Here is a 27,897-nt window from a genome sequence, read left to right as displayed (position 1 = left end):
TATATACCACAGTAAGTCAAAACAAAAAGACTGGAAAACTGTGCACAAACAAAACTTTAAAAAGTGGTCAGACAATGGATAATGAACATTCACAATTCATGCACATTCACAAATAAAATACTATTTGTACTACATATAGCTGATTTAAAACAGTAGGCCAAAAATGCCCAAATGGCATCCTGTTTTTTTACTTTTTAAAAGTATGGATCCTTGTATGCTAGCCCCATTGAGTATGTTTTGAAGCATGGAAGCTGATTTGAGCTGGCTTAAGCTGTTCATGTGCTGGTCCTAAGCAACTAGCTCCAGCTCAGGACCAGCTTAAACCAGCTCATGACCAAATGAGGACCAGCTTAAACCAGCTGCCATGCTTCAAAACATACCTAACCAGCATATGCTGTTTTTTCTTTTCCAATAGGGAATATTGCTCCAGTCCTTTTGGTTACATAGTTTGTGACGTTCAGTAATTAATTTAACTGCAATGCATGAAAAATAATGGCCACGGGGCATCCACTGCTCATCTGATGCATACTGCATGCAAAAAATATATCACAGGTTGGCTACAGTCAGATGGTTTTTGGTTGGTTTTATGCAAATTCTGCAGGGTCAGGGGGCCAGGGCTTTTTTCTGAGTCTGCATGGACACAAAATTATATTTAAAAGGTAACGAGTTCATAATAAGAGCAGTTTGTGCCCTTAAAAGTGTCCACATGCAAAACTGTATATTTGGCTTTGTTCTCTTCTTGTCTGCACTCATCATTTTCCTGAGAGACAGAAATTCTGATAAAGCCTACACACATTTTCCACTATTCTCCCTGTCTTTTCTGTACAATCAATAACAGAGCTCTGCACAGAGCCAAGGCAAGTGTCATGAGTGTGTTTTTTCAAAGTGAGACAAACCTCTTCCTGAACAGCGAGTGCAATAGTGTAGAGCAATGTACTGTTTTACTGCATTGTGTGCATACTCTATTCATTGCTACAAAGCAACTAACTGCTGTACACAGAAATGTGCTGATCGAGGTCTCCTCTGCTTATGAAATAGAAGCCAGCAAAACAAATGCATTTTTCTGATATTTGATCTCACTTTGAATCAAATATTATAAGACATATTTTCACTCATGACAATGCTGTGATCTACAGAGGCTCGCTCTGCTCATCTGTAAAGAAACAGTTTGTCTTTTCCCCCCACAGTGCATGTCTTATCTTCACACGATCTCTCTTTGTTTTCTTCTTTCATTTTTTTCTTTTTAACATGTGGTCTGACAGACAGTCACACTCTTGACAAGTACAAGTAAAGGCTGACTGTCATTTGTCAAGTAATCAGAACTCATTGCTCCTAAAATGGTGATGGTGTGACGAAAAGGATAAAAATCATTGGACGATGAGCTTCATTTGGTGAGCTATCTATCTATCTATCTATCTATCTAGTGCTTCCCGCTTTACAATTTCCACAGAAGGTTTGGAGACTGACAGCATACTTTAACGATGAAAAATCTGATAAATGCAACTGGGGACCATTAAAAATAACGGTTTCTAAGAGGGCAATTCTCACAATAATGCTTTGTAAAGGCTCTACTGAAACATACTGATTAAATGTTGGTTTGTTCATGTAGATGCATGTTTAAGGAAGCTGATATTTGCCATCCAACCGGAGTTTAATAGTTCATATGAACTATTTTTGTGGCAGAGATATCAGAATCTAATTTATGGCCCTTGTGGTCAGGAAGCGTCACTTTAATGCGAGTGAACTTTTAATGCACAGATCATGGCCAAATGCATGCATTCTGCCATCAAAACTGAAGAGAGCATACAAACCAAAGCATATAAAAGCATTCAATGTGAATTTTTATAGCTGAAATTTCATTCATACTTTCTTGATGGAGCTATAATGAAGACAGTTTTGAAGCAGCTGCAATTACTCTGTTGCCGTAGTCTTGCTGTACATGCATTGAGAAATTGATCTTTGGTGCCTATGTGGGCAATGAGACGTCAAAGTGGGCATGCAATATTTCCCAGTCCTTCTCTTTAATTACTATTTCTTCACCTCCATGTTACGGAAGGAGACTATACTGGAAAATATACTGGTATCTTTATTTACAGCAACAGAGGCAGATTGTAAGGGCAGGTGAGTATCAAAGGCAATGGAACAGTTCTTGGATCGATGGGGAGTATAACCTCGTTTCTTGTTTCACAGGAGATCATGGAATGGAGACTAGAGATAGCACAAACTTCTGATGATGAGCTGAGGCAAGATCCACAATGATATGGCACCTGGAACAGACGTTGGAGCGAGGAGCAGAGGAACACACTGGAGGAGACACAGAAGGCAAGTACACAAGGTAGGTATTTCAATATAGTGCTTGGATAGCATAGAGAGAGTCCACTTCGTATGAACGAGACTGGACGCTGGAGTGAGGTGAGGTGTGAGCTCAACACTGGGGCGAGCTCTAGGGCTGGAGCAAGCTCCGGGGCTGGACTCCAAGACATCCCCTTATATTCCACCAATAATCCGAGGGGCATATGGGCGGCAGCCATTTCGGGATGGGACTCAGGAATTGAGATCTCTCCAACAGGGATGGACTTTGGGACCGGAGTGGGCTCAGGCGGCTTGAGTGAGCTGCGGATGGCAGACATGACTTCAGAGCCACAGGCGGCGGCGGGCTTGAATTCGCAGAGGACGGTGGGCAGTCGGTAACCTCGCCGTAACCTCGCAAGGTAGGCATTTCAATATAGCGCTTGGATAGCATAGAGAATGTCCACTTCATATGAACGAGACCGGACGCTGGAATGAGGTGTGTGCTTTTGTAGCCAGCTTGATGAAGGTGCTCATGAGGTGCAGGTGTGTGTAATAAATCATCAGGTGAGGGTATGCGCAGTGATAGGATGGTGAGAGAGAGCCTGACCGATCTGTGACACTCTACAGGGGTTAGACAAAATAATACGAAAAATATTTCATTATTAAGTGGCTGATCAGCCTTTGCCTTTAATTCAGCTTCCAACCCAAAATAGTATCCTTTAAATATTCTCCAGTTGTCTATCAGAACATCTGCCAGTTGCTTTAGAGACATTGAAGAAGGGAATCTGCTTCTCGCTCTTCTCTCCAAAACTGCCCACAGTAGTTTGATAATACTCAAGTCAGCTGATTTGTCTGGACAGTGCAAATTCTGAAGTTCATCTTGGTGCTGCTACTTAATTTCTAGCGATTATCGTCCATTTGGTTGCACAGATACTATTTAAACTAAACTGAGCTAGACAATGACATCTCTGAATTCAATAATGAAATGACTTTAACTGAAAATTGAGAAAATTGAGTGTTTAATCTTATCATTATACATTACTGACACTCTATCCTCAAATTTGGTACTGTTAAGTGCTTTGACACAATCTGTATTGTCGACTTGCTGCACAACTTTTATGATCTTGACACCATCTTTTTCGCAGTTTAGCAATGGTATCTCTTACTAAAGTTGTATCAGTTGCAGCTCTTTCATGGATGTTGGTTTTGTCTCTGTGGTCAGTTTTTTGTACAGGTGCATCTCAATGAATTAGAATAACTTGGAAAAGTTCATTTATTTCAGTAATTCAACTCAAATTGTGAAACTCGTGTATTAAATAAATTCAATGCACACAGACTGAAGTAGTTTAAGTCTTTGGTTCTTTCACTTTTTGGTCTCTTGTTTCTCATTTTCCTCTTGACAATACAAGAGGAAATGTAGGTCTGGTGAGTTTTCTGGCCAGTCAAGCACACCAACACCATGGTCATTTAACCAACTTCTGGTGCTTTTGGCAGTGTGGGCAGGTGCCAAATCCTGCTGGAAAATGAAATCAGCAACTTTAAAAAGCTGGTCAGCAGAAGGAAGCATGAAGTGCTCCAAAATTTATTGGTAAACGGGTGCAGTGACTTTGGTTTTCAAAAAACACAATGGACCAACACCAGCAGATGACATTGCACCCCAAATCATCACAGACTGTGGAAACTTAACACTGGACTTCAAGCAACTTGGGCTATGAGCTTCTCCACCCTTCCTCCAGACTATAGGACCTTGGTTTCCAAATGAAATACAAAACTTGCTCTCATCTGAAAAGAGGACTTTGGATGACTGGGCAACAGTCCAGTTCTTCTTCTCCTTAGCCCAGGTAAGACGCCTCTGACGTTGTCTGTGGTTCAGGAGTGGCTTAACAAGAGGAATACGACAACTGTAGCTAAATTCCTTGACACGTCTGTGTGTGGTGGCTCTTTGACCCCAGCCTCAGTCCATTCCTTGTGAAGTTCACCCAAATTCTTGAATCAATTTTGCTTGACAATCCTCATAAGGCTGCGGTTCTCTCGGTTGGTTGTGCATCTTTTTCTTCCACACTTTTTCCTTCCACTCAACTTTCTGTTAACATGCTTGGATACAGCACTCTGTGAACAGCCAGCTTCTTTGGCAATGAAAGTTTGTGGCTTACCCTCCTTGTGAAGGGTGTCAATGATTGTCTTCTGGACAACTGTCAGATCAGCAGTCTTCCCCATGATTGTGTAGCCTAGTGAACCAAACTGAGAGACCATTTTGAAGGCTCAGGAAACCTTTGCAGGTGTTTTGAGTTGATTAGCTGATTGGCATGTCACCATATTCTAATTTGTTGAGATAGTGAATTGTTGGGTTTTTGTTAAATGTGAGCCAAAATCATCACAATTAAAAGAACCAAAGACTTAAACTACTTCGGTCTGTGTGCACGGAATTTATTTAATACACGAGTTTCACAATTTGAGTTGAATTACTGAAATAAATGAACTTTTCCACGACATTCTCATTTATTGAGATGCACCTGTATATTCACTTCAAGGCGAATATTGAGGTTTGCTGTCAATTATGCTGCAGTAGTTCTGTGTTATTTGTACACAATCCCTCTTATTGCTTGACGGTCCCTATCATTCACTTTCAGTTTTTACCTACCATTCTTCTTTGCTGATGATGTTTTGCCCTTTTTTGTATACACCTGGTTTCTCATGAACTGAGAAACCAAAATTCCCTCGATCTTTTGACATATAAGTGATCATCATACTATAAAACCATACTGTAAGTTTCAGAACTCAAAACTTTCTCGTTAGTCTAAAAACAGTTTATATGTGACCCTGGACCACAAAACCAGTCATAAGGGTCAATTTTTTTGAAATTTAGATTTATACATAATCTGAAAGCTGAATAATAATAAGCTTTCCATTTATGCAATGTTCGAGATACAACTATTTGAAAATCTGCAATCTGAGGGTGCAAAAAAATCGAAATAATGCTAAACGAATACTGCAGACGAACTGCTAAACATCTCCTTTGTTTTGCCCTTAACACTGCTGAACACAATTTACTGACACACAACCTAGAGAATATAGAAAACAAAAAGATAATTCCAACTTTTAATTATGAGCCAACTTTTGTTTTTTCACTCTAGCCTATACAATGTTACTAACCCCCATAATAATAATAATATAATAATAATAATAAATTTATTTTTATATAGCGCCTTTAAAAGTTAATTCTCAAGGCGCTTTACACTTAAGAGGATACAAAATATATAGAGGGAAAGGGGTAACAATAAAAGCACAATGCAGGAAAAAAAATAAATAAAAAACAAATACCCTTCCCCTCAGCACCTAAAAACTCACAGATAAGCAAGTCTAAAAAAGTGAGTTTTCAAAAAAGATTTAAACACATTAAAAGATTCTGCATTTCTAATATTATAAGGAAGAAAATTCCAGAGTCTAAGAGCAAGGGAGGAAAATGCCCGGTCACCCATAGAGCGTAAACGAGTTGTAGGGACAGTCAGAAGGCCAGAATCAGAGGAACGGAGATTCCATTTAGGCGAGTAAATCGTTAGAAGTTCCGAAAGATAATTTGGTGCCAAACCATGCAAAGCCTTATACGTAAGCATAAGAATTTTGAAGTCAATACGAAACCTAACAGGGAGCCAGTGTAGGGATTCCAATATTGGAGGGAACCCCCAGGTTCTTTAGTTTTGTTTGAAATTCCAAGACTGAACCATCTACAGTTAGTGTTAAAGGTCCAGCTTTACGAAGTTTGTGTGTTGATCCAATAAGCATAACCTCCATCTTATCACTGTTAAGGCAAAGAAAATTTTGAGACATCCAAATTTTTATCTCAGAGATACAGTGCTCCAAAAAAGCAACAGCAAGATCACCCGGTTTAGAATGAATGTACACTTGTGTGTCATCTGCATACAAGTGATAATTAAGACCAAAAGATCTCAAGAGATGGCCAAGAGGAAAAATATACATACAGAAGAGTAATGGACTCAAGAGTGCTCCCTGTGGTACCCCAAATTTGACTGAGCCAATTTTAGACTTGTGTCCTCCCATGGAGACAAACTGCCTACAGTCTGAGAGATAAGACTTAAACCAATTCAATGCTGTCTCTGTAATACCAAACACAGATTTCAACCGCAAGAGTAAAAGAGAATGATCAACCGTGTCGAAAGCTGCACTGAGATCAAGAAGGATCAAAATTGACAGGCAGCCAGAGTCCGCAGCAAGTAACAGATCATTAGTGACCTTCACTAATGCTGTTTCTGTGCTATGAAACTTACGAAATCCAGATTGAAAAGGCTCAAACAAATTATTAAGTGTAAGATGGGTATGTAATTGAGATGCCACAATTCGCTCCAGAATTTTGGCTAAAAAAGGGAGATTCGAAATGGGGCGGTAATTATTTAAATTGTCCAAGTCCGAATTCATCTTTTTTGGTACAGGGGTGACTGAAGCGATTTTGAAAGATGCTGGGACAACACCAGAGCCCAGGGAGTCATTAATAATACTCAAGACAACAGGACCCACACAGGTAAAACATGCTTTAAATAAGCATGTCGGTACAGGATCAACTATGGAGGTGACAGCCTTCATTTGTGAAACTTCTTTGCTCAGAGAAATTAAATCAAGTGTGAAAAAATTTGAGAGAGGGGCTCCAGAGAATTGAGTGGTATTAAGAGCAGTATCAGCCGAAACAAAGGTAGTACTCATATAGCTACGAGCCTTATCAATCTTAGAACTAAAAAAATCAAGGAACCTATCACAGAAATTAGCCGTAAAGGGTACGCTGGCAGAACTGTTGCCTTTCAAAATTTTGTTAATGACATGAAACAATTGTCTGGGATTACTTTGATTATTTAAAATTATCTGGGAGAAGTACTGAGACCTGACAGATGCAGGACATGGGACCAAGGAGCAGAGCGTACATAGGACACAGATCGAGATTTCCTAGGTGCAAAAGAGTCCAAAGCAGAGAGGAGAGCAGAATTTAACACAGAGACTTTGTCCTCCAGGGGGTCAGATATAGAGAGACCACTTACAGAAGACTCAACAAAAGCAGAGAAGTCCTGAAGATCTATCGATTTCCAATTATGATAATTTACCGTTTGTGTACATGGCATTTTTGTACATGACAGTTCCATATTAAAAAGGATAGCCAGGTGGTCAGACAACCCTAAATCTATAGGGGTAGACCGAGACAAAAATGAACAGTTGGTAATCACTAAATCCAAGGTGTGACCCTTGTTATGAGTAGAAAAGTCCACTAGTTGTTTCAGATCAAAACACTCTAAAAGAGACAAGAAGTCCTTTGTCAGTCCACAGTCTTTCTTGTCAACATGAATGTTAAAATCCCCAAGTGTTCATAAGGGTGTTCACATTATTTTGTCCAACCCTAGTGTAAACCATTGCATGTTGTGAATTAAAAAAGCCAAAAATACAATCAAGTGTCACAGACTTACCAGCATTGCTAAGCGTTTTGAGTAATTTTGGTCACCCTTCATTTAGGACTCCAAGTTGCTGAAGTTACCGAGGAATTGCGTGTGGTTAAAGGAAATATGAGAGAACTAGACTGGATGTTCAAACATTCTTTCATCTGCAACTAATCAAAAAGGCCAAAAACTTATTAGATTTGATTTGAATGACTTTGATGAATTCAAATAGCAGAGCAGAGTATAATTCATGTACAGACAGAAAGAGGAAGAGAAAGAGATAAATTTCTGACACTTCCGACATCTCCTGCCTTTTACTGAAAAGCTCTTTTGAGTCTGCATATGTGAGTTCATGGGTGTATCTTAGCATGGGTGTTAGCAAGTGAATGTGGGTGGTTAAGTGTGAGTTTATGTTTGTCGGTGTGAATCCATGTGTAGAGGTGTTCTTTCATGCTTCTGAGAGCTGTGAATTTCCTTATCCATAATATGGTGGTGGTAAAGGTGAATACTGTCATTAAATTATATTGATCAAGACATCATTGGTCAGTTTTATTTATTTTTTGTTCACATTCAGTTAACCTTGTTCCTGTGGCAAGACTGTTTCTGATGACCAAGCAACTAATGTTTTTACCCAACTGAGAGAAAAAAAAGAAGGAAGTTTTGGCTTTGAGGTAGTTCAAGTAAATGATCTCATGAGTGCAATTGCACTTCAGTAATGAGAACACAGCCTAGGAAAGCATACTGATATGAAGTTGACTGCATCAGACCAAGTAAACCCACTTTTTTCCAAGCACTGATGAATGGAATGTTTACAAGCCTTTCTTGATGACAGAAATACAGGTAAGGACTTTTTTTTTTTTTTAAACAAATATATTCATTTAGAGGAGTATGAAACTCTATAATTCACTGATTTCTCAATGTTTTTTTTTTTTTGTTTGTTTGTTTTTTTCTCAGAGTAGGCTTTGAGCTACTGAAATTATATACAGCCATTTACTGAAGTTAAAAAATATATGAGTAAGACTATGAAATACTATAATCTGCTGGTGTTTACAGAATTATTAGAAAGTATATAATACACTAATATATATTATAATCAAAAAATATCAAACAATTCAAGGAGCCTGTGAATACACACAAGTTTTGGGGATTTAAAAAAAATGTGTTTGTGTTTATATATATATATATATATATATTTGACCCGCTAACCCTAGCACTCTCTATTCTAATTCTGTTTTATCTATCTGTCTTCTTTGTATTTATTAGTCTTCTTTGTATCTATCTGACACTAGCTTTCTTTATTTCTTTCTTTCTTTTTTCTATCTACTTGCTTTCTTTATAATAAAAAATAATAATAATAATCCACGTACTGCGCTAGGCTAACCGAGACTTGTCATAGCACTTGCATATTGTTACTCTTTTGTTGGTTTTGATTGCTTCTATTGTCCTAACTTGTAAGTCACTTTGGATAAAAGCGTCTGCTAAATAACTAAATGTGAATGTGAATATATATATATATTTTTTTTTTTCTTTCTCTAATTTACTGAGGTCGCAAGGACTGAAAAAAACACTGATTCAAAAAGATTCACTTTTTAGAAATGAATGAATTAATCCGTTAATTAAAAAGGTAATTTTGATGAGGTGATCATAACATGGTAATCAAAAACCAAAAAAGATAAAAACAATTACACTCTGAAGACTTTTTAATCCTTAGGATTCTCTGAGAAATGACACAACTTAACCTAAAACAATAAAACACTCAAGATTAAAAAAGGAAACTTTTTTTTTTTTTTTTGCTTTTAAGCATAAATATAATTTAGAGTATTGTGCTTAAAACAAGAACAAATACAAAAAAAAAAATCAAGATATATTTCCAGAAAACAAGTTACCTTCAAGTAAATTTACCGTGTTGCAGTTTTTTATTTTATTTTTTTATTTTTTTGGCAATGCAGTGCATGCGCAAGTCAAGACCACCGAGATTCGTCATAGAAAAAACAGTTTATGTCACCGTAGGAGCAAAAACCTGTTTTCATCGAGTTCATTCACCTAAATGCACGTGTGTACTTCACTGCAGCTAAATATAGCACACCTACCGTACGCCGCGCAACCTGTAAATGAAAGCATAAACTTAAAAACAACATAAAAAAACATAAGAAACTGAACCAACTTTTACAAACTACTGTAAACACAATTAATACTGTAAAAGTCAATTTCCGACAGGACGTGTTCTGTGTGACCACATCTCTTTCCCCCAACGCCCCTCACCCTCTTTTAAGCTTAGGGAAATCCCTTTCTTTACTGTTTCCTGGCAGTTGCGAGAAATGTAGTGTGGCATACAGTACTACGTCTGTTTTTACGCTACATAGCTCCATTAGTGTGTTACGGGTAGATGGTCAGGTTCACCCCACACGAGTGGTTTTGTGTACAAGACGTGCTGTATGAAGATCTACAGTGGTTTTTAAGATGTTCACCTGTTCTTGGAAGTGCTCCATTCATTAAAAGATGGATTTTGAATTCTTCATTGAAAGATGGATTTTGAATTCTTCATTGAAAGATGGATTTTGGAGATCACCATGCTTTTGTCACAAACAGTAAGCAATATAATATACGCAACGTTTCTTGTTTTTTAGATGCTTTGTGACACTTTTAAAATAACTAATAGTTTTAAAGTGAAGTGTGTAATGTTAAATCACTTCTTACTCTAGATGCAACCAATGATATGAGGTTGAGGCGAAACAATCTGTTTGTCGGACCAATGGTAGACAAGAGGAGCGCTCAGGAAACTTGCTAGAAAACTGTCATTATTTTTACAATTTTGTTTGGTGGCACAAAACTTACTTGAGGCACGCTTCATCTTTAAAGTTTGTATCATGCAAAGGCTTTCAGGTTTCAGTGACAAATGTTTTTTTAATGAGGGGAAAAATGTAGGTCTATGTGTTTTTGTTAGCATAAACGTGTGAGAGGAAAAAGGAAGTATGTTTTGTGCTTGAAACCAATGAGAATTCTCAGAAACATATCTGTGGTGTGTTTTTTTAGACCTATGTGTTTGTGTTTGCTTTTATAACAGCATGTCTTGTGTTGCATTTGTTCTGAAAGTAATAGTTCACCTAAAAATAAAACTCTGACAACACGCCCTCATTTGTTGTTTCAATACTGTATCACTTTTTTCCTTCTGTGGAACCCATAATAATCTAGTTTGAAGAACAGCTCATCATCTTTTAAAAGTCAGTAAGGTCAACATTCTTCAGAAGTTGCCCAAATAACATGAGGTTGAGTAAATGATGACAGAATTTTCATTTTTGGGTGAACTGTGCCTTTAAACTGAGTGGTTCTAACCATCAGTACTGGTTTCTAAATATTCAGATATCTTGAAAGTAACCAGAAGAATCACCTGCTGTAAAAAGCGCTGGGCCTCTGATCTCGGATCTCAGCTACAATGTTCTCCACACGGATTCTGCATCTGGTTGGATTCGCTCTGCTGGTCAGGGGGGACACCAGTGATGAAAACTGTCCTCATCATGAAGTCAAGCCTGGGAAAGGTGAGAGAGAAAGATAACACTCTCAGATATTATTGCATTCGATTCTTTTTTATACAACCTGTTTAGTTCAGGCCTGTGTCCACCTGATAGACCCTTATCAGTGTGTTCTCTAATCTTCTTGGGGCCTCCGTTCTGAACTCATACATATAAATTTTATTACCCAGCCAAAATAAATCCTTATCTTGGACTGAAATAAACGTCAATAGAGATTTTCCTTTGCAGATACTTGTAATTCAGGATGTGGCTTTGATTGGTCAGTATAAAGCAGCTCTGAAGATCTGATTTTAGAAGTTCACTTCTAACTAATCTTGAGAGCTTTGCAGAATCTAATAATAATAATAATGAAAAAAAATCCCTTTAAGTTTAGCAATCCAAAACTTACATCACCCTGAGCTTTGTCAGTCTAGTAAGTCACTGGAATTTCCTGCCTGTGGCCACACATCTGGGGGGGGGCTTAAAAGACAGCTTTGAAAAAGAAAAAAACTGTAGGACAAATCATCATTCATCAGGGTTTTTGTGTGTGTGTGTGTGTGTGTGTGTGTGTGTGTGTGCAGGTGTATATTGCATATATATGATATGCCATTTCACGTATTAATGCATTGCAAATTTTAATGAGCAATGGTTAACTTGAAATACTTTTGGGAAGCTGTGATATCACACACTAAACAAGACCTAAAAATAATAACTTCTATTCTTTTTGTAACTTAATGTTTAAAGTTGAATTTAAATTGTTAAGTTTATTTATTTTTAAAAATAACAAAAAATAAAGGAAAATGAATTACACTGCAAAACTATCTAAAATACTAAAATAGTGAAAAACATTTTTAAGACAGTTACCTAAAATATACATTTCGTAGTCATATAAATTGCAAATAAAAAAACTCAAGTTGATGTTGATAAACATTTATGGACATTTTATAAGTATCTTACCTGAAAAAAAAGAATATCTGTGAAGTGTTTTTTAGCATCATTGAGATACTATTATAATTTGTATTAATATTTTGAATCAGTTTTTATTTTTATATTTTCCGTTTAAGTCATTTTGTTATGTTTTTGTCATTTTTAGTTGTTTTTCTTTTTTTATGTCTATATAGCTTTTATTCATTTTTATTTATTTTATTTCATTTTAGTTGTAGTTATTTTAGTACATCATCACAATAAACTAAATTAAAATGAAAAATGTTACCCTGGCAACCAGCTGAAATAAAATAAATATATATCTTAATTTATTTCAGTTAACATTTATTTTATTTCAAGAAACAAAAATGTGTTTTTTATGGTTTTAATTTTAATTTCAGTATTAGTTAACTATAATAAGCCTGATCTGTGCCACTATTTAAGCCTGTACTACTAAACTAATTAAGCCTGTTTTAAGCATTATCTGTGTGAAAGCAAAAAATAAATAAATAATGTTTTTGGGATGCAGTGGCAATTTAGTGACTCTTATGTTGCAATGTCTATCAAATCTGTGCATCTCAGACATGAACAGATGTCATTACACTTAATACTGACCTTTGAACTCTTGTTTCAGAATCTGCAGTGCTGGATTCATTGCGGTGCCACAATGACTACATGAGCTATGCACAGTGCACATGGGAGGTCGATCCACAAGTTCATCCACAGAAAAACACACATGAATTGTACTACTATGACGAAAGTATAGAGTAGGTGAAAAAAGAAACAAACAAACACACAATGAAAGAAATTCTACAACAGGGAAAAAAACGTTTTTTCCTCTCTCTCCCTCTCTGTAGTGAAGAAACACATTGCGTCTCAAATGCATCCGGTGTGCTCTTATCCAATGGGAAGATCTCTCACGTGTGCCGCTATAACTCTGAGAGGTTTAGCTTACATACAAGTCACATTCTATACTTCAAAGTACCCTGTGTGCACAGATCCACAACTCTCAGAGTTGCTCAGCATGGTGAGTGTGTGTTTTGTGCATGTGCATTTACCTTCTAAAGCATCTCTGCGATGGAAAAGCCTTTCACCGTTCTGCGTGTGTGTGTGTGTGATTTCAGGAAAAGTTAGGGCCCCAGTTGATTTGACAGAGAGGGAGCCTGATGGTGGAGGTCGTCTGCTGTCCTGGAGAAGCCCGTATTCTGTATCCTCAAATATCACAGGAACTCTTGTGTACCAGCTTCAGTATCGCAGAAACATGCATGACTGGACTGTGAGTACAAACACACACACACACACACACACACACACACACACACACACACACACACACAGAGTACACTGTCAGAAAATATAATAGCAGTCATTGTGCTTTATCTACCCAAAATGCTTATATACTTATATACTTAAGGTACTAATATGCACCCTTAAAAAAAAAAAAACGCAGAAAATCGAACCTGACTTAATTTTTTTATGACGGACGAAAGTAGAGGCAGTGTGTAAACGTGGGGTTGTATTTATTTTTTAACATGCAAAAATTTCGGACTGAGTGTGCTGTGCAATGACCTTTAGGCAGAGGCGGACAGTAGTGAAGTATTTGTACTTTACTCAAGTAAATTTAGTGTTTTTCTTTGGAAAACTTTACTTCATTCCAAAGCATAATGTCTTCATTTTTACTGCACTACATTTCAAAAATAAAAGTTGTTGATTGTTTTACCTTTAATACTTAAGAACATTAAAGATTTTTTTTTTTACTTGAGTAAATCTTTGAATTATTTTTACTTGAGTAAAAGTAAGAAAGCAATACTTTTCTAATGTAAGTATTAAATTATATTTAATATGAAACGTGGTGCAGTAAAAAGTACAATATTATGCTTTGGAATGTTGTGAAGTAAAGTTTTCTAAAGAAAAACACTCTGATCATGTACTGACACTTGAAAAGTACTTTTACAGCAGAGTAAAAATACTTCACTACTGTCCGCCTCTGCCTTTAGGTTTAGATAATTTAACAACCTTTAATTCAGTTAAAGGTTTCACTAAAATTGTGCTGATTAATATATATATTTTCTAAATAATATTAATATAGAAAAAGTACAATTATACATACACACACCCACACATTAATTCATTAAAGAATCCTGAAACAAATTATACAAATATTCCACCAAATCAGAATTCCACCAAACATTCAGAATCTTGCCGACTCTAAACAAACTTTTGAAAGACAGTGTACTGAATATATTTAAATTTGTAATGAAACAATTGATTTAAATGAGTAAAATGCCAATAGACTCCAAGCCTGAATGGCATTAAAGTTCTGACACCCTCAAATATGATCTGATAGGATATCTTGTGGATATCCTGTCTAGAACAATGTAAGTGCAGAAACAGCTGTTTCACTGTAATATCAAACACCACAATCTGCCATTGTAATGACACACCATAACCTCAGACTTCACACGATTCCCACCTAAGATAAAGCCTCCACATGAAAGACTGATACTAGCGTTCTGAAACTGGAGACAGATCCACTGTCAAGATTTGGATATATTTACATAGGTAAATTCTGAGCGTGTTATGTATTTATATAGGCGACAGGTTGGCAGAGCATCGTTTGTTTACGATGATTAATGCATGCTTGCACGTGCATGCTCCGTGTGTTACTGACAATATTATCGGTCTGCAATACCGATATTGCAGTTGTAGGACCGCACTTCTAGGACCCTAGTTTTTTGTGACAGCGCCACCTACCGAGCCGGAGAACCGCAGTCCCAGGACCGCATTTCCAGGACCCTAGTTTTGGAGGACTGAAAAAAGTGCCACTGAAGCAGTATTTCCACCCAGTTTTAACTACATTAGAATTTTTTATTACACCCAAATACTATTTTCTTTATTGCAATTAAACCTGGTTCCTAGGAATGTTGAGTAATCATTGGGTCTAAGTAGCATAATATAATAACTCATGTAAAATAAACAAGGAATCACGGTATAGTCTTTTCAGTCACTAGATCAACCACATTTTCAAGTACAGAGGGAAGAAACAAGGATGACTCTGGGGGTAGATTTAAGATTGTGTATATTTTATAAAATAATATATTACAACAGTTGAACTTTTGTTCATGACGTGAACCACATAGAAAGAACTTCATGGACGACGTCTTCACTGACTCCTAAGAGAGAGAAAGAGAGAGAAGTGAATGAAATAAGGAACATGTTCTACCATCTAATTTTAAATTTCATATTTAAAAGATCTTAGTTTCCACAGAGCGCACACACATATACGATCCAAAAATAATGATATCAATCTTCATACCAATTAATGTTCATAATACTATTATTGCATACTGTTAAAAGATTTGGAAAACATTTATTTTGATGTTGTGGGAACAAAGGTTCTTGAAACATTCATGTCAATAAAGCCCATCTGACCTGAGAAAAACAAATAATAGAGAGAGATGCCAGAAATCTGAATAGAAATAACATATTATTGACATGACTTTAAATATTTAAAGCACACGTTGTGATGCAGCAGCACTACCTACCACCTGGATGCTCTCCCCTCTTTTCTCAGTTGTTTCTCTATAACCCTATTCAATTCTTCCACTTCACTGAAATAGTAAATGGAGAACATAATCACTGCTAGGTTAAAAGAAATACTGTTAACGCTTAAAAAAAGGATACATTGGACATTGTGTAGAAACAATTCCAATACTTGACCAATTTATTTATACTTGAAAGCACTTCATATAGAGTACAGTACACAGTAAATTACACAATCTAACACGTGGTATTTTAACAGTCAATTATTATGATGGCCTCTCTGTTATGTCTGACTATTAAAATGTCATATGTCTCAAACAACATTATAAAACCATGTCAAAATGAAGAGACGTACTCATAACATGTATTGTGGGGTAACGTTAAACAGGCTGACTGTGAGCACGTGACAGTTAAAACATTAAGATTATTTTAACAATTAAAATGGAAAAAACAATGAGCAATTAACAAGCTTTCACAACGAACGTGCTACAGTTTATTGTGCAGCCAGTAATTCAACACAGGCTTATCATGCTAACAATTCATTTTACAGCATTAGAGGCTAAAATATGATGGCTATGCATTCAAGACTATTTAGCAAATCACGATCACTTCGGCTACGTTAACTTTCAAATGAAATGCCTCACAACTGTTTTTAATGTTAAACAAATAAAAATGTATTCAAATTTGATACTCACACTCTGACTGTCATCCATCTTCGCTGGTCCTCTAATTCGGTAGGTGGCGTTGTCACTAAAAACCAAAGGTCCTAGAAATGCGGTCCTAGGACTGCGATTTCAGGAATGAAAATGCAGCCTCCGGTTTTGCAGGCAGATGCTACTCGTTACTGATATCCATCTTATTATTTTGTAACGCGGAAGTTATTTTCTGATACTTTGGATGCATTATGATACAAAATTACGATACTAAATTACACGAATTGGAAAACAATTACTAGTTTGCAGTGTCAAGGAGAATAACAGACTGTTTCTGTAAACTGAAATATCTTGAAGCGATGATACCGGAAGCCTCGGACATATTCAAGTGACTACCTTCTTGTAATATTTATGCACGCAAATCATGAATTGACTAAAAGTAACATTGATGGCATGTCTGCAAATGTGAAATTGTTTTTTACACAACAGTTCAATAAACAAGAGGTTAATATTGAGTAGTAACTTACACTTTTGAGGAAATATTGACAACACGGAGCGGCGTTTAGTTACTTCTTGAGTGAATCAGTGTTTTGAACGAATCGGTTGAGTGAGTGATTCAATGACTCGCTCATGTTGGCAGTCAACAGATTTTGTTCGTGAATGAATCAGTGTTTTAAATGAATGATTCAATGACTCTCATAAACAAGGGCTGCATCCGAAATCGCATACATCCCTACTATACAGTACGCGAAAAACCTTTTGTAAAGTGTGTCTGAATTCATAGTATTCATAAAAGAAAAAAGAAAGAAAAAAAATGTTTTTATCACTTAATAAGAAGCATCACAATTAAATTGTGTCGTTCATATGGTCTATTGAACAGAAACAGAAAACGTTTATTTTAAAGTAACACAGTAAATAAACACAAAATGTGTAAATAAAGCTCTGTACAAACTTGCATTTTTACACTATGTTGTAAGTGTTTCCCATCGAATAATCAATAGTTCTACACAGGCTTGCGGTCCCACTTGAACACTTGGGCCAAATATAGGAAATACTGCAAGTCATGTAAGTAGACAAGTGGTCAAGTGCAAAGATCGAAAATGTGGGTGTTGGGACAGGCCAGACTGCGTTCCATTTAGTTTTTTAGGCCCTTCCCTAGCTAGTTTCCCTCCGACTCGGATGTATTTCAGTGATTATGTTGCATGGGTGCCATGCAACCAGGGGCGGCGTTTCCGTATGGCAGAGTATGGCAGTTGCCATACTCTAGCCCAGTCAGGTGCTGTGAAAAATTATCCAAACTTGAGTCGATTATAATTCGTTTTTATTATTTTAAATCAGAGAGTTTTAAAAATAGTAAACCAATGATAAGCACTAAAATAACTTGTCAGTAAAACTTCGTAACGCCATTGGATCATCGAGCTCTCAGCGAGACCTCGTAACTTCACCCCGCCTCCATTCAGATTGACTCACCGCGCACAGCCTGGAGACAGATCTCCGCTTTTTCGTAATGCAAGGGTAAATAAATAATTGATGTTTGAATAGTACAGCGTTTTCTTTACTCAAACACTATGTCAGTAAAGGATAATGTTGTTGTGTGTTTGAAGAGTGGAGAAGAATTAGTTATTTGCCGTCTATATACTTGTGTAGCTACGTTTTAAATATCCTGTGCATAAGCGCTTAATTTGAGATTTTGGCCAAGTGTATTAAACAACAAGAAAAAACTAAGCGCCCATATAGCTACAATCAAAGTTATATAACCTGTAAAAGTTGATGAAAGCATATAATGCAATGCACTTGCTGCTTCAGATAACAGTTACAGCCGTTCTAATGACAGACAAAACACTCCATCTCCGTCATTCTCTGGTCAAAACATTATTAACTCCATTTGAGCTTGATTTTCATATAATGTTATGTGCAAGTGTCTGATACAATACCAACGCTAACGACGCAGTGTTGTTTAATTATTGATTTTTTTGCACTCCATCCCCCCAGAATGAAACATCCTGAGCCCTTGATTACTTGGAATCAGCTATTTAGTTGATTATTTACTTTTGTATTATAATTTTTTTGTAACCTGTTTGATGCAGCATTTTATATGTATATAGGCATGTATACATACGTATACATAAAAAAACATGCATTATAGACCTGTTTGAGGTGGGAGTAAATCCAATGCGATCTGCAGTGCCATCACAATTGTGTCGCATTGTGCTATATGGAGCTGTCTGAAGTGTACATATGAAGTAGATTCGCTCCCTCGGTTGAAATCGAGGGCCCTGAGGACCTGTCCATATAAAGTTTGAGAATCTGTCCATATAAAGTTTGAGGATCTGTTCATATAAAGTTTGAGGATCTGTCCATATAAAGTTCACACTTTAAAATGGCAGTGGGGATTCCCCTAAGGGGAAGTGTGTAGGGAAGTTTGCGAGTGTGAGTCTAAAAGCAAAGTAGAATGCAGCCCGGATTACATTTATACTATATACAGTCCTAGAGCATAATTATATTGTTTAACAGTTGCTAAGTAATCACTTGGTCAAGAGAAGTACTCAGAGAGTATATGATTTCGGCCACACTTCTTTTGTTTGTGAAAGAATCTGTTTTCTCATTCTCTTTTACTGGAACAGATTGTGGATAACATCAATGCTTCTGAGTATATGATTGACAAGGAGTCACTGTTGTCTGGTTACCATTATCAAGCCAGAGTGAGGGCGCGAGGTCCCGTGGGACTCTGGAGTGACTGGAGCCCCCTGGTGTCCTGGAAGACTCACAATGGTATTAATTTTGCTTATATTTTGCTAATAGTCTAAAATAGACAAGAATGCCCTTTTTACACTGCAAATACCTGAAGTTCATGACCTCTCGCAGATGGAGTCTTTAACCTACAGTGCGTGATAGCAGGAGAAACGAGTGTGACGTGTACCTGGCAAATGAAGACCGAACATTATCAGTTTATGTCTTATCATCTCTGGTGCAGTCATAGTGATAGGTGAGTTCTCCATTCATCACAAACTCATGCGACTAAAAACTGATCTAAAGCGTGATGTCACATGCTGTACACTGACAGCTCTTTCTCTCCCTCAGTCCCTCCATTTGTTGTGAAGGTCCTGAGCTGAAGTCGAGAGACGTTGAGCTTTCCGAGTTCATGTGTTCTGTAAATACCACTGACCCTTACCTGTTAACAGTGGAGCTGAGACCAGTGTACTACTCTAGGGAGTTCAGTACTTCAAAACACAGTGAGTTTTTTGTTTTTTAATGTTATTTTTAGCAGAGTCGTGCATGCCAGCGCTGCCATCTGGAGTTTAGGAAAAGCACTAACGTTCATTCTTCTTTTCTTGAAGTTAAACTTTCACAACCTGACCAGATCCATGTGAAGGAAAGCAATGGCGTTTTCATACTGAACTGGTCTAAACCAGTTGTTGCCATAGATATTAAGTTCTCCATCGAGCTAAAAATCTCGTCCAATGAGGTGCGTTAGTTATCTTTCAGCATCTGTGTTGCGTTTACTAAATGATTCATTGTAGCTGTGACTGATCACATGCATGATTTCACTTTCTCTTTGTAGACATCAGAAATTTGTGCCCTTTCTGGAGAGGAGAGCAATTTTAACACTTCAGTTATGGATCTAGATCCTTCTGAATACCAGGCCCAGATCAGATTGCTGCCTAAACCTGATGTTATTTATGTTGTTGAGCCATCAGAATGGTCGCATCCAGCGGTGTTCACTATTAAGCCAGGTAACGCCTTAATTTCAGATGTGCGCTTCTGATCATATCCTATTTTAATGTTGATATTTAATTTAATTTGAGAGAAATTTGGATAATTTTTCAATGCCCAGTTCACAATTGAGATGTGCTTTGGAACATTAATCTCACATTTAAAATGGTGTTTTAAATAATCCATTGTTTATTTTGTGAAACTTAAAATAAAGTGTTTAAAGTGTGTAAAATGTATTACATCTTTGTTAATGTTAGTTAATAAAAATACAATTATTTATTGTTATTTCATGTTAGCTCAAGGCCATTAAATAATATTAACAGATACCACTTTTGATTTTAATAATGTATTATGAACATTAACTTATATTAATAAATGTATAAGAGGTATTTTTCATTGTTAGTTCATGGTAACTAATGCAGTTCACTGATGTTAACAAATGGAATATTGTAAAGTATTCATTCATTCATTCATTCCAATATACAGAATATTTACAGAGTGTGTTAACAGTATTTCAGAACTAGAAATATAAAATGCTAGAAATTTAAAATGAAAAAACATGTCCTACTGTGTCCTGTGATTGCATGCCCTTCTGTCTTTTTTGCAACAAAGTAATCAATTTCATGTGTACATAATTCTTCATGAGCTTCTTCTAAAATAACAAAGATGGGAGAAAAAGAAAAGATCTGGAAATATCTTTGTAAAATTATTTATGCTTAGGACAAACGAAGTTGATACACACAGGACAGAACGTGATGCACGTGATGCATAAGAAAAACTCTTTTTGTGTGTGTGTGTGTGTGTTTGTAGTTTCATCGCCCATCATCCCTGTAATCTACATTTTGTCTGCTGTGTTTGTGGCCGTGCTTTTTTTCGTCACCTTGTACAGCGGACTACCAGTCTTAAACAGGTGAAACCCACTATACATTCACATTCATGCATTTATGCATCCATCCAAAATGGCATACATTTTGGAAATCAATCTCATCTCATTACACTGGTATTGGTACAGGAATGTTCGTTCATGTTTAACGCTTTTTGTTTGTGCTTGTTTATTCATGCGTGTAATTCTATAATAGAAGGATCAAGATTTGGAAAGGATCGATACCATCACCCATTAAGAGCAAAGTGCTGGAGGGGATGATGAAGGTGAGTCTTTACTAACTGAATCTGCAGTTTGATGCACAATATAACTGATATAGTGTTTTCAATTTGTTTTTATTTCAATACATTTGTCAAAAGGTACTGTGTCTGGTACACAAAAGCTAAAATGATGGCAAATATGCCTTTTTGGTATAAGTTTTATAACTAGTAGGGCCTAATCCACTCTTCCAAATCACACCTAGTTATATGTATTACATCTTTCTCTCTTTTAGAAGACTCCCGGTGGATGGCCAAATCTCCAGAGCGAGAAAGAGACAACCTCCATCTGTGTACTACTGGCTGCAGACAATGTCAGTCTCTGCAAAAGCAGGTAAGCGCTGAATCAAATTACAACATTTTGCAATAAAAATACGAGTATAAATATCAAAATGAATATATCAAATATAATATAATATATAAATATAATAGGCTATATCAAATATCAATATTTCAGATTAGCTTTTATTTTTATATTTTCAGTTTTTTAATCTTTGTGTGATTTATGTGGTTTGAATTTTTATTCAAATTATTTATGTTTAACTATTTTATTTCAGCTTTAGTTTTAGTACTTTCAGTGCTTCAACTGAATGTGTTATTAAAATATTTTATATATATATAATATCTTATTTAGATTGTATTTATATTTCAGCACTATTACTGAAAAGCAGTGTATAATAGTTTTAGTTTTGCTTTTAGTTTTAGTTAATAATAGCAACACTTCTCTAAAAAGGAAATGAAACGTGTCGCCTAATGCCTCTTTTCTTTTCAAACCCTCAAACTTATTGTAAGTCACATTATGGAAGTGAGTTCAGTTTCATGCGTGTGTCTCTTAAATCTCTATGTCTGAGAATATTTTTCTTTTACGCTTAACTTTATTGCAGTGTCTCTTGGGAGCCGCTTTTGTCACACAGTGAAGATGCTGTTAAAATAGCAGGGTCAGGTGGATCAAACCACTTGCACGCCTATGTGGGGGACAGCATGTGCAAAGACAAATCAGGCTTGAACTTCAGCGGGCCTTATATTCTGTGCTGCGAGGAATCCTGCACCCAGGACAAATTACCTGACGGCTGTATGGACAGAAATCACAAGTGCGTGTTGAGAAAGTCTGAGAGTTTTGCTCCAGAAAATGGAGGCTGCGTTGTAACTCCTCCCACCTCCATGCCAGCAACTCAAAACACCGACCCTGTCAACAGCCCAACCGATAACCCTTCAGATGAACCCCCTGCATACACCCCCAGCCCAGATCAGGGTTGTATGGTCCTCCCTCATCCATCCGGCTACTTCACGATGCCATGTGTCGTCACGGCCTAGTCAGAGCTGAGAGGATACGTGACGATCACACATTCTGGAACATAACGATCAAAGACTCAATGACTGATAGTTTGGTTTAAAAAAAGAAGGGCCTACAGAGGGGAAGCCAGAGATGGATGTCCAGGACTAAGCACAATGAATGGAGCACAGTGAATGTAGTTCAGATATGTTGCTTTATATAAACTGTCACGTTATAAGCAATGTCTGATGAATGTCGGATGAATGTTTCACATGCTCATAATGAAAGGGGGTGAAAGACACATTGGAGCTTCAGTAGGACTTACTGTGTTGAAGCTGTTGTACTGTGACAGTCTCACCAACAGATGGCAGTGTTGCTTTAAATGAATGTAAGAATTTATTTTTTCTTTCCTCAGTGCAAACCGTGGAAAGCAAACAACTACGGTGGCCGAGAGAGCTCAACGTGCTGCAACTTCAGAAAACACACGCAAATAGAAGAAGCACCAGCAAATCAAGAAAACATCTTCATCAGTTTGACAGCAGATGACACAAATGCTCACAACGCAAACAAATAAAGAAACGCACTGGCACAGCAAATGCTCACAACAACACAACCAAATAATTGCAGCGCGTTTCTTTATTTGGTTGCGTCGTGAGCATTTGCAGCGCGTGTGTTGTCAAATTGATGAAGTTGTTTTCTTAATTTGCAGGTGTTTTTTATTATTATTATTTGCAGTGCGTTTCTTTATTTGGTTGTGTTGTGAGCATTTGTAGCACGTGTGTTGTCAAATAGGTGAAGTTGTTTTCTTAATTTGCAAGTGTTTTTTTTCTGTTTGCAGCGCGTTGAGCTCTCTCGACCACCGTAAACAATGCATTAGTCGAAAATGAATGTTTTTCCACAGCGCCTCACATACTTACTGCATTGAATGTCCTTGCTTCTTCACAGTTTTTGCACTTAATTCAGCTTGGCAGACACTGGCAGCCTCATTCACTAACTGGGTACGCAGGTATTTGTGAGCAAAATCTGCTTAGGAACGTTTTCACGCAGAAATCACATTCCATCAGTGAGTTTCAAAAACCGATTGAATCCACAAAAAAGCAAAACAAATAAATAAATAAATCACATAGGCCTATGTAAAGTAGTTTGTAAAGGCAGTTTTAAACTGCATTAGGAAAAAAAAACGACTACAAAAACTAGTCTACAAACGTTTGAAATATTTTGGGAATGAACAAGTTAATTAAACTTACAGAGGTTGTGTGTACTATAGGCTAATACAAAAATAGTTTGCTGTGTTTACACTGCTTTTGAGAATGGTGTTGTTTGATTCACACTAATATCATACTGCACGTGGTCTCAAGTGAGAGTGCGGTTGAACAGGAGCAAATTTACTTTTTAGTGAATGGGGCGCTTTTGTGGTGCTGTTTTGGATTTTTGCAAACTTTATACTTTTTAAGACATTTAAAATTAAAGTTTGGAAATCTTTTTTTGACTTAGGCTACATTGCGAATTGCTGTTGTGTGGAAAACATTAAAACTATTTATGTGCTGAGGCAAAAAACAGTTTCAGGTTGATCATGAGCTGGCACACCCGAAAAAAAAGAAGCAGCTTATAGCTGTCTCTAGTTTAGGAAAAAGTATTAAAGTGTTTATTTTCTTACGCTGGTGTGATTGCTAGGGTAATAAAGATTTAGCTGAAGCTTGTACTCTTCTTCCATACACACGTAATTTTAATGTCTGTTTATGTGTGTTTATCTCCATCTCTCAGTGTTTCACACGTGTGTTTTTTGGCATGCTGGAGTTTATGGAGTATGTCTGTATCATCGGTTTCACACAGAGCAGATGTGATTTATCGCAGACTAATCTACTTCACTCGGCAACTCATGTCGGCCTTGTGTGTGTGAGACAGAGTGTGTGTGTGAATATGTTTTAATTATACCAACACGAGTCACTGAAGAGTTTCTAACAGTTAATTTCATATTTCCTCCTCACCAATACGGCCTTGACTGTGACGACAGGATGCACAGTTATTGCTTTTCCACAAACATTCCTGCTAAATTCTGATCGTGCTCCTGAAAGCAGATACATTCCACACAAAGACTTTAAGATCCATTGTTCAAGAACGAATGAGAAGAGCAAAACCAAGAGAGAGATACAGAGGCATGAAGGGAGAGGTGGAGTTCTCGGTGGACAACATGTCCTCTTTGCTTTGTTGTAAATAAACAGGAAAGCCTTCAAGGTGTTTGGAAACTATGGCCATACGAGACCATTATGCAATCGTGGGGTCTCCATAGGAGTACTGCAATAATAGAGCTTCAAATACATTCAGTGGTTTATAAAAGCTACATGAAATACAAAACAATCAATTTTTTTTTTAGGCCTGGAGGATGTTAAAAGTAAAACAAGAGAAACCCCAGTCAATATTATTCTTTGCAAATACTGTTTCTCATGTTTTTAAATAATAATAAAGTCTTTAAAAGTATGAAATAACAGAGATGGAAGCATGGGAATTCATTATGAAAACAAAAATTACTAAATTAGCCCAAGTACCTATCCAATTAAATTTGTTCATTCATTAAATTCAAAATGTCTTATTGAGTCGATACATTCTGGTCAGATCATACAGATATATTCATACAAATATTAAATTATCAACACACGATTTCTTATTACATGCATCCTTGTATTACACTTACAATAAAGCAGGGAGACTATCTTCAAAAAAATCATACAACTGTAACCACATAATGTATTCATGCTGCAATGCATTCTGGGATACCACAACCCTTTAACAAAATTTTTCACTTTTCCTAGAATGCTCTACTCAAATGTCCCGCATGCTGCATAAAATATTATTGCCTTTCTCACAGTTTTGACCCAAAAAATTTGGGTTTCCTTTTACAATCCAACTTCATTCATTTTAAAATGCATAAATTTAATCAAATCAGCATGACTTTTATTCTGCTTTATTCGTAGTTGAAGCGAAAACTTGCAATTTCTTGATATCTTTGCCTCTTTTGGAAAATCATAGAAAAGCTTTCACTGCTTTTGCAAAAGGGGAATAAAAGTTAGTTTTCATTCATCGCTATAGAAATTTACAAAACTATGACAACTCGCACTGAGAACCTTGGATACATAAAAGCACCAAAGCAGCCCACTAAACTACACCTTTGCATGATGATGAGAAGAAAATTCGCTCCTTGCAGCATAGCCAGTCAGACCTATTTACATATATGTGATATCTTCATATCACACAAAAGCAGAACTTTCATTTCCTGTTCACAAAAAATTTCAGAGCTAATGATTCATTTGTGCAAAACATGTTGGCTGCACATAATGACTGCTGTTGCATTGTGAGTGTCTGTGCGTGTGTGCTCAGGACAGGACTCTCTAAGAAAGTGACGAGGTCAAAGGTTATGATGAAGTTAAACTGTTCTGGTAAGTATTTAGTTTAAAGGGACAATAGTGAGGCACATTTCGCTTTTAAAAACACTGAATATGATTTTATCTAAAGCAACAACTTGGGATCCAACCTCAGACACCAAGGGAAAAAAAATATTGCCTCTCTGTTTGTAATCCTAACACACACTCATACATAATCAGCAGGCCTATTGTCCAACAGCTTTCTATAAAAACTCAATTTTCATATAATCTGTTTAGCTCAGTAACCCTGCCCTCTGAGCTGACCTCTGACCTTTAGTGGTCTGCTCATGGAAGACCCATTCACTAGTGGGACTGATGTCAACCAGTGAGTCAGAACCAAACTCTCACCCGAAAGTGTGTGTCACTATGTGTAAAGAAGAAGAAATGACTGTACTTCCAGTGAGTAGAGAGAGAAACTTGGTGGGATGTTTTATAAAAAAGTTTCAGTTTATCTTTAGTAGTTTACAGTTTATATCTATATGCTTTCTCAGAGTCATTCCCATGTGTCCCAAGGCTTGCTGACTTGTGTCCCTAAAGTGAACAGACATTCAACATTTGGATAAAAAGAAATACTAACAAATGAAAACTCAGTATTCTTATTCTAATCAATAGATAAAATGCCTATTTATTAAATCAATCAACAGGCTCCTAGAACATTGAATGTGGAAAACTGCATTATTGCGCAAAGAGAACAAAAATAACAACTTTATTCAACAATTCAAGGAGAAGAATTGCTAAATAACATCATTCTTTTTGTTTTCTTTGTGCACAAAAGTATGTCGTAGCTTCATAAAATTACAATTGAACCACAAATGTTGGAATGAAATGAGGGGGAGTAATTAATGACAGAATTTTCATTTTTGGGTGAACTATCCCATTAAAGCCTAAAAATAATGATTATCAAATGTTGCAGTTTTGTGTGTGTGTTTTGTCATAAAAATACATTACAGATTAGTTTAAGGTAACTATAAGAAAACCTGGTAGGTCTTTTCACAACCTTTCCAAATCATTTTATATTAGTTATAAAGGTCACACTTTATTTTAAGGTCCAATTCTCGCTATTAACAAACCGTTAACTATGACTTTTGCCTCAATAAACACCTATTTTGCTGCTTATTAATAGTTAGTAAGGTAGTTGTTAAGTTTAGGTATTGTGTAGGATTAGGGATGTAGAATATAGTCATGCAGAATATGTGCTTTATAAGTACTAATAAACAGCCAATATGTTATTAATAGGCATGCTAATAAGCAACTAGTTAATAGTGAGAATTGGTCCCTATACTAAGTGTTACCGTTATAAAAATAACGACATATTCACAATTCGCATATTTGTATAACACTTTTCCCAATTCATATTTTTTCAAAGCAGCATGTTGAAAATGCATGTTTCAGGTAAACTAACTAATAATATTGTAAATATGCATTGCAAATAACATCTGTTTTAAAACTTTGTACTGCAATATACACTATACTTGCAACCAGAATGTAACATTGTGACAATATTAGTGCTTGCTGATCACACAGAACCTGAATCATAAGTGATGGACAGCAGAATGTCAGTTGAGACGCACATCAGGGTAACAGCTGTACAGTCTGTGAGAACATATGAGACAAATACCGTCAGTCTCAGAAGGTCTGTGGCAGGAGGTTATTTGAGGCTCAGTGTCACACAAATATGCACAGAGATAAACATACAGTACACACACTCTCTCTCTCTTTCTCTTTCACACACACACACACACAAATATCTGCGGAAGAACGCACTTATTCACACACCAAAACCATACACAAGCTCACACACAATAGATCAGATCTTTATCTGTACCGGCAGCACACACCGTCTTCCTGTTATCTTATTTAAGGCCTTGTGGCATGTGCTCATGCGTTTATGTATATGAAAATATTTGTGCATGCTTGATTACACGGTTTGAGCTGTGTCTGACTGTAAATCCCTGCTGAGAAAAACAAAAAACAAAAAAACAATAGACACCATCA

General features: G+C 36.6%; 2 protein-coding genes across 5 annotated transcripts in view; one reads left to right on the top strand and one right to left on the bottom strand.

Annotated features, from left to right (window-relative positions):
* pvalb6 (parvalbumin 6) overlaps window positions 1-11,254 on the bottom strand; it is a 59,637-nt gene extending 48,383 nt beyond the window's left edge. Inside the window, exon 1 of the mRNA XM_058771414.1 lies at window positions 11,116-11,254. The gene's annotated coding sequence lies outside the window, so the exon portion shown is untranslated. The remainder of the gene's footprint in view (window positions 1-11,115) is intronic.
* Window positions 11,124-24,178, top strand: csf2rb (colony stimulating factor 2 receptor subunit beta). 4 transcript variants are annotated; one of them, XM_058771404.1, is made up of 13 exons: window positions 11,124-11,263; window positions 12,795-12,927; window positions 13,018-13,187; window positions 13,285-13,436; window positions 18,981-19,128; window positions 19,222-19,342; window positions 19,438-19,589; window positions 19,695-19,822; window positions 19,919-20,090; window positions 20,881-20,980; window positions 21,153-21,219; window positions 21,450-21,544; window positions 22,095-24,178. In XM_058771404.1, exons 1-13 carry the CDS (start codon window positions 11,161-11,163, stop codon window positions 22,522-22,524), a joined length of 1,971 nt encoding a protein of 656 aa, XP_058627387.1. In that variant the 5' UTR covers window positions 11,124-11,160; the 3' UTR covers window positions 22,525-24,178. The 4 variants fall into 4 exon arrangements, with proteins under 4 accessions (XP_058627387.1, XP_058627386.1, XP_058627385.1 ...); XM_058771403.1 differs by having other exon boundaries at window positions 21,447-21,544; XM_058771402.1 differs by having other exon boundaries at window positions 21,150-21,219.
* The last annotated feature ends 3,719 nt before the right edge of the window (window positions 24,179-27,897 follow it).

Source organism: Onychostoma macrolepis, chromosome 03, assembly GCF_012432095.1.
Source record: "Onychostoma macrolepis isolate SWU-2019 chromosome 03, ASM1243209v1, whole genome shotgun sequence".
NCBI classification, from domain to species: domain Eukaryota; kingdom Metazoa; phylum Chordata; class Actinopteri; order Cypriniformes; family Cyprinidae; genus Onychostoma; species Onychostoma macrolepis.
This window is presented reverse-complemented; position numbering and strand designations above follow the sequence as displayed.

Bases quoted from the DNA above. Each gene is read 5' to 3' on its own strand.
- csf2rb (XM_058771401.1), top strand. From the start codon at position 11,161: ATGTTCTCCACACGGATTCTGCATCTGGTTGGATTCGCTCTGCTGGTC. The intron at 11,264-12,794 runs GTGAGAGAGAAA...CTCTTGTTTCAG, and splicing joins TGAAGTCAAGCCTGGGAAAG to AATCTGCAGTGCTGGATTCA. The intron at 21,220-21,446 runs GTGAGTCTTTAC...TCTCTCTTTTAG, and splicing joins TGCTGGAGGGGATGATGAAG to AAGACTCCCGGTGGATGGCC.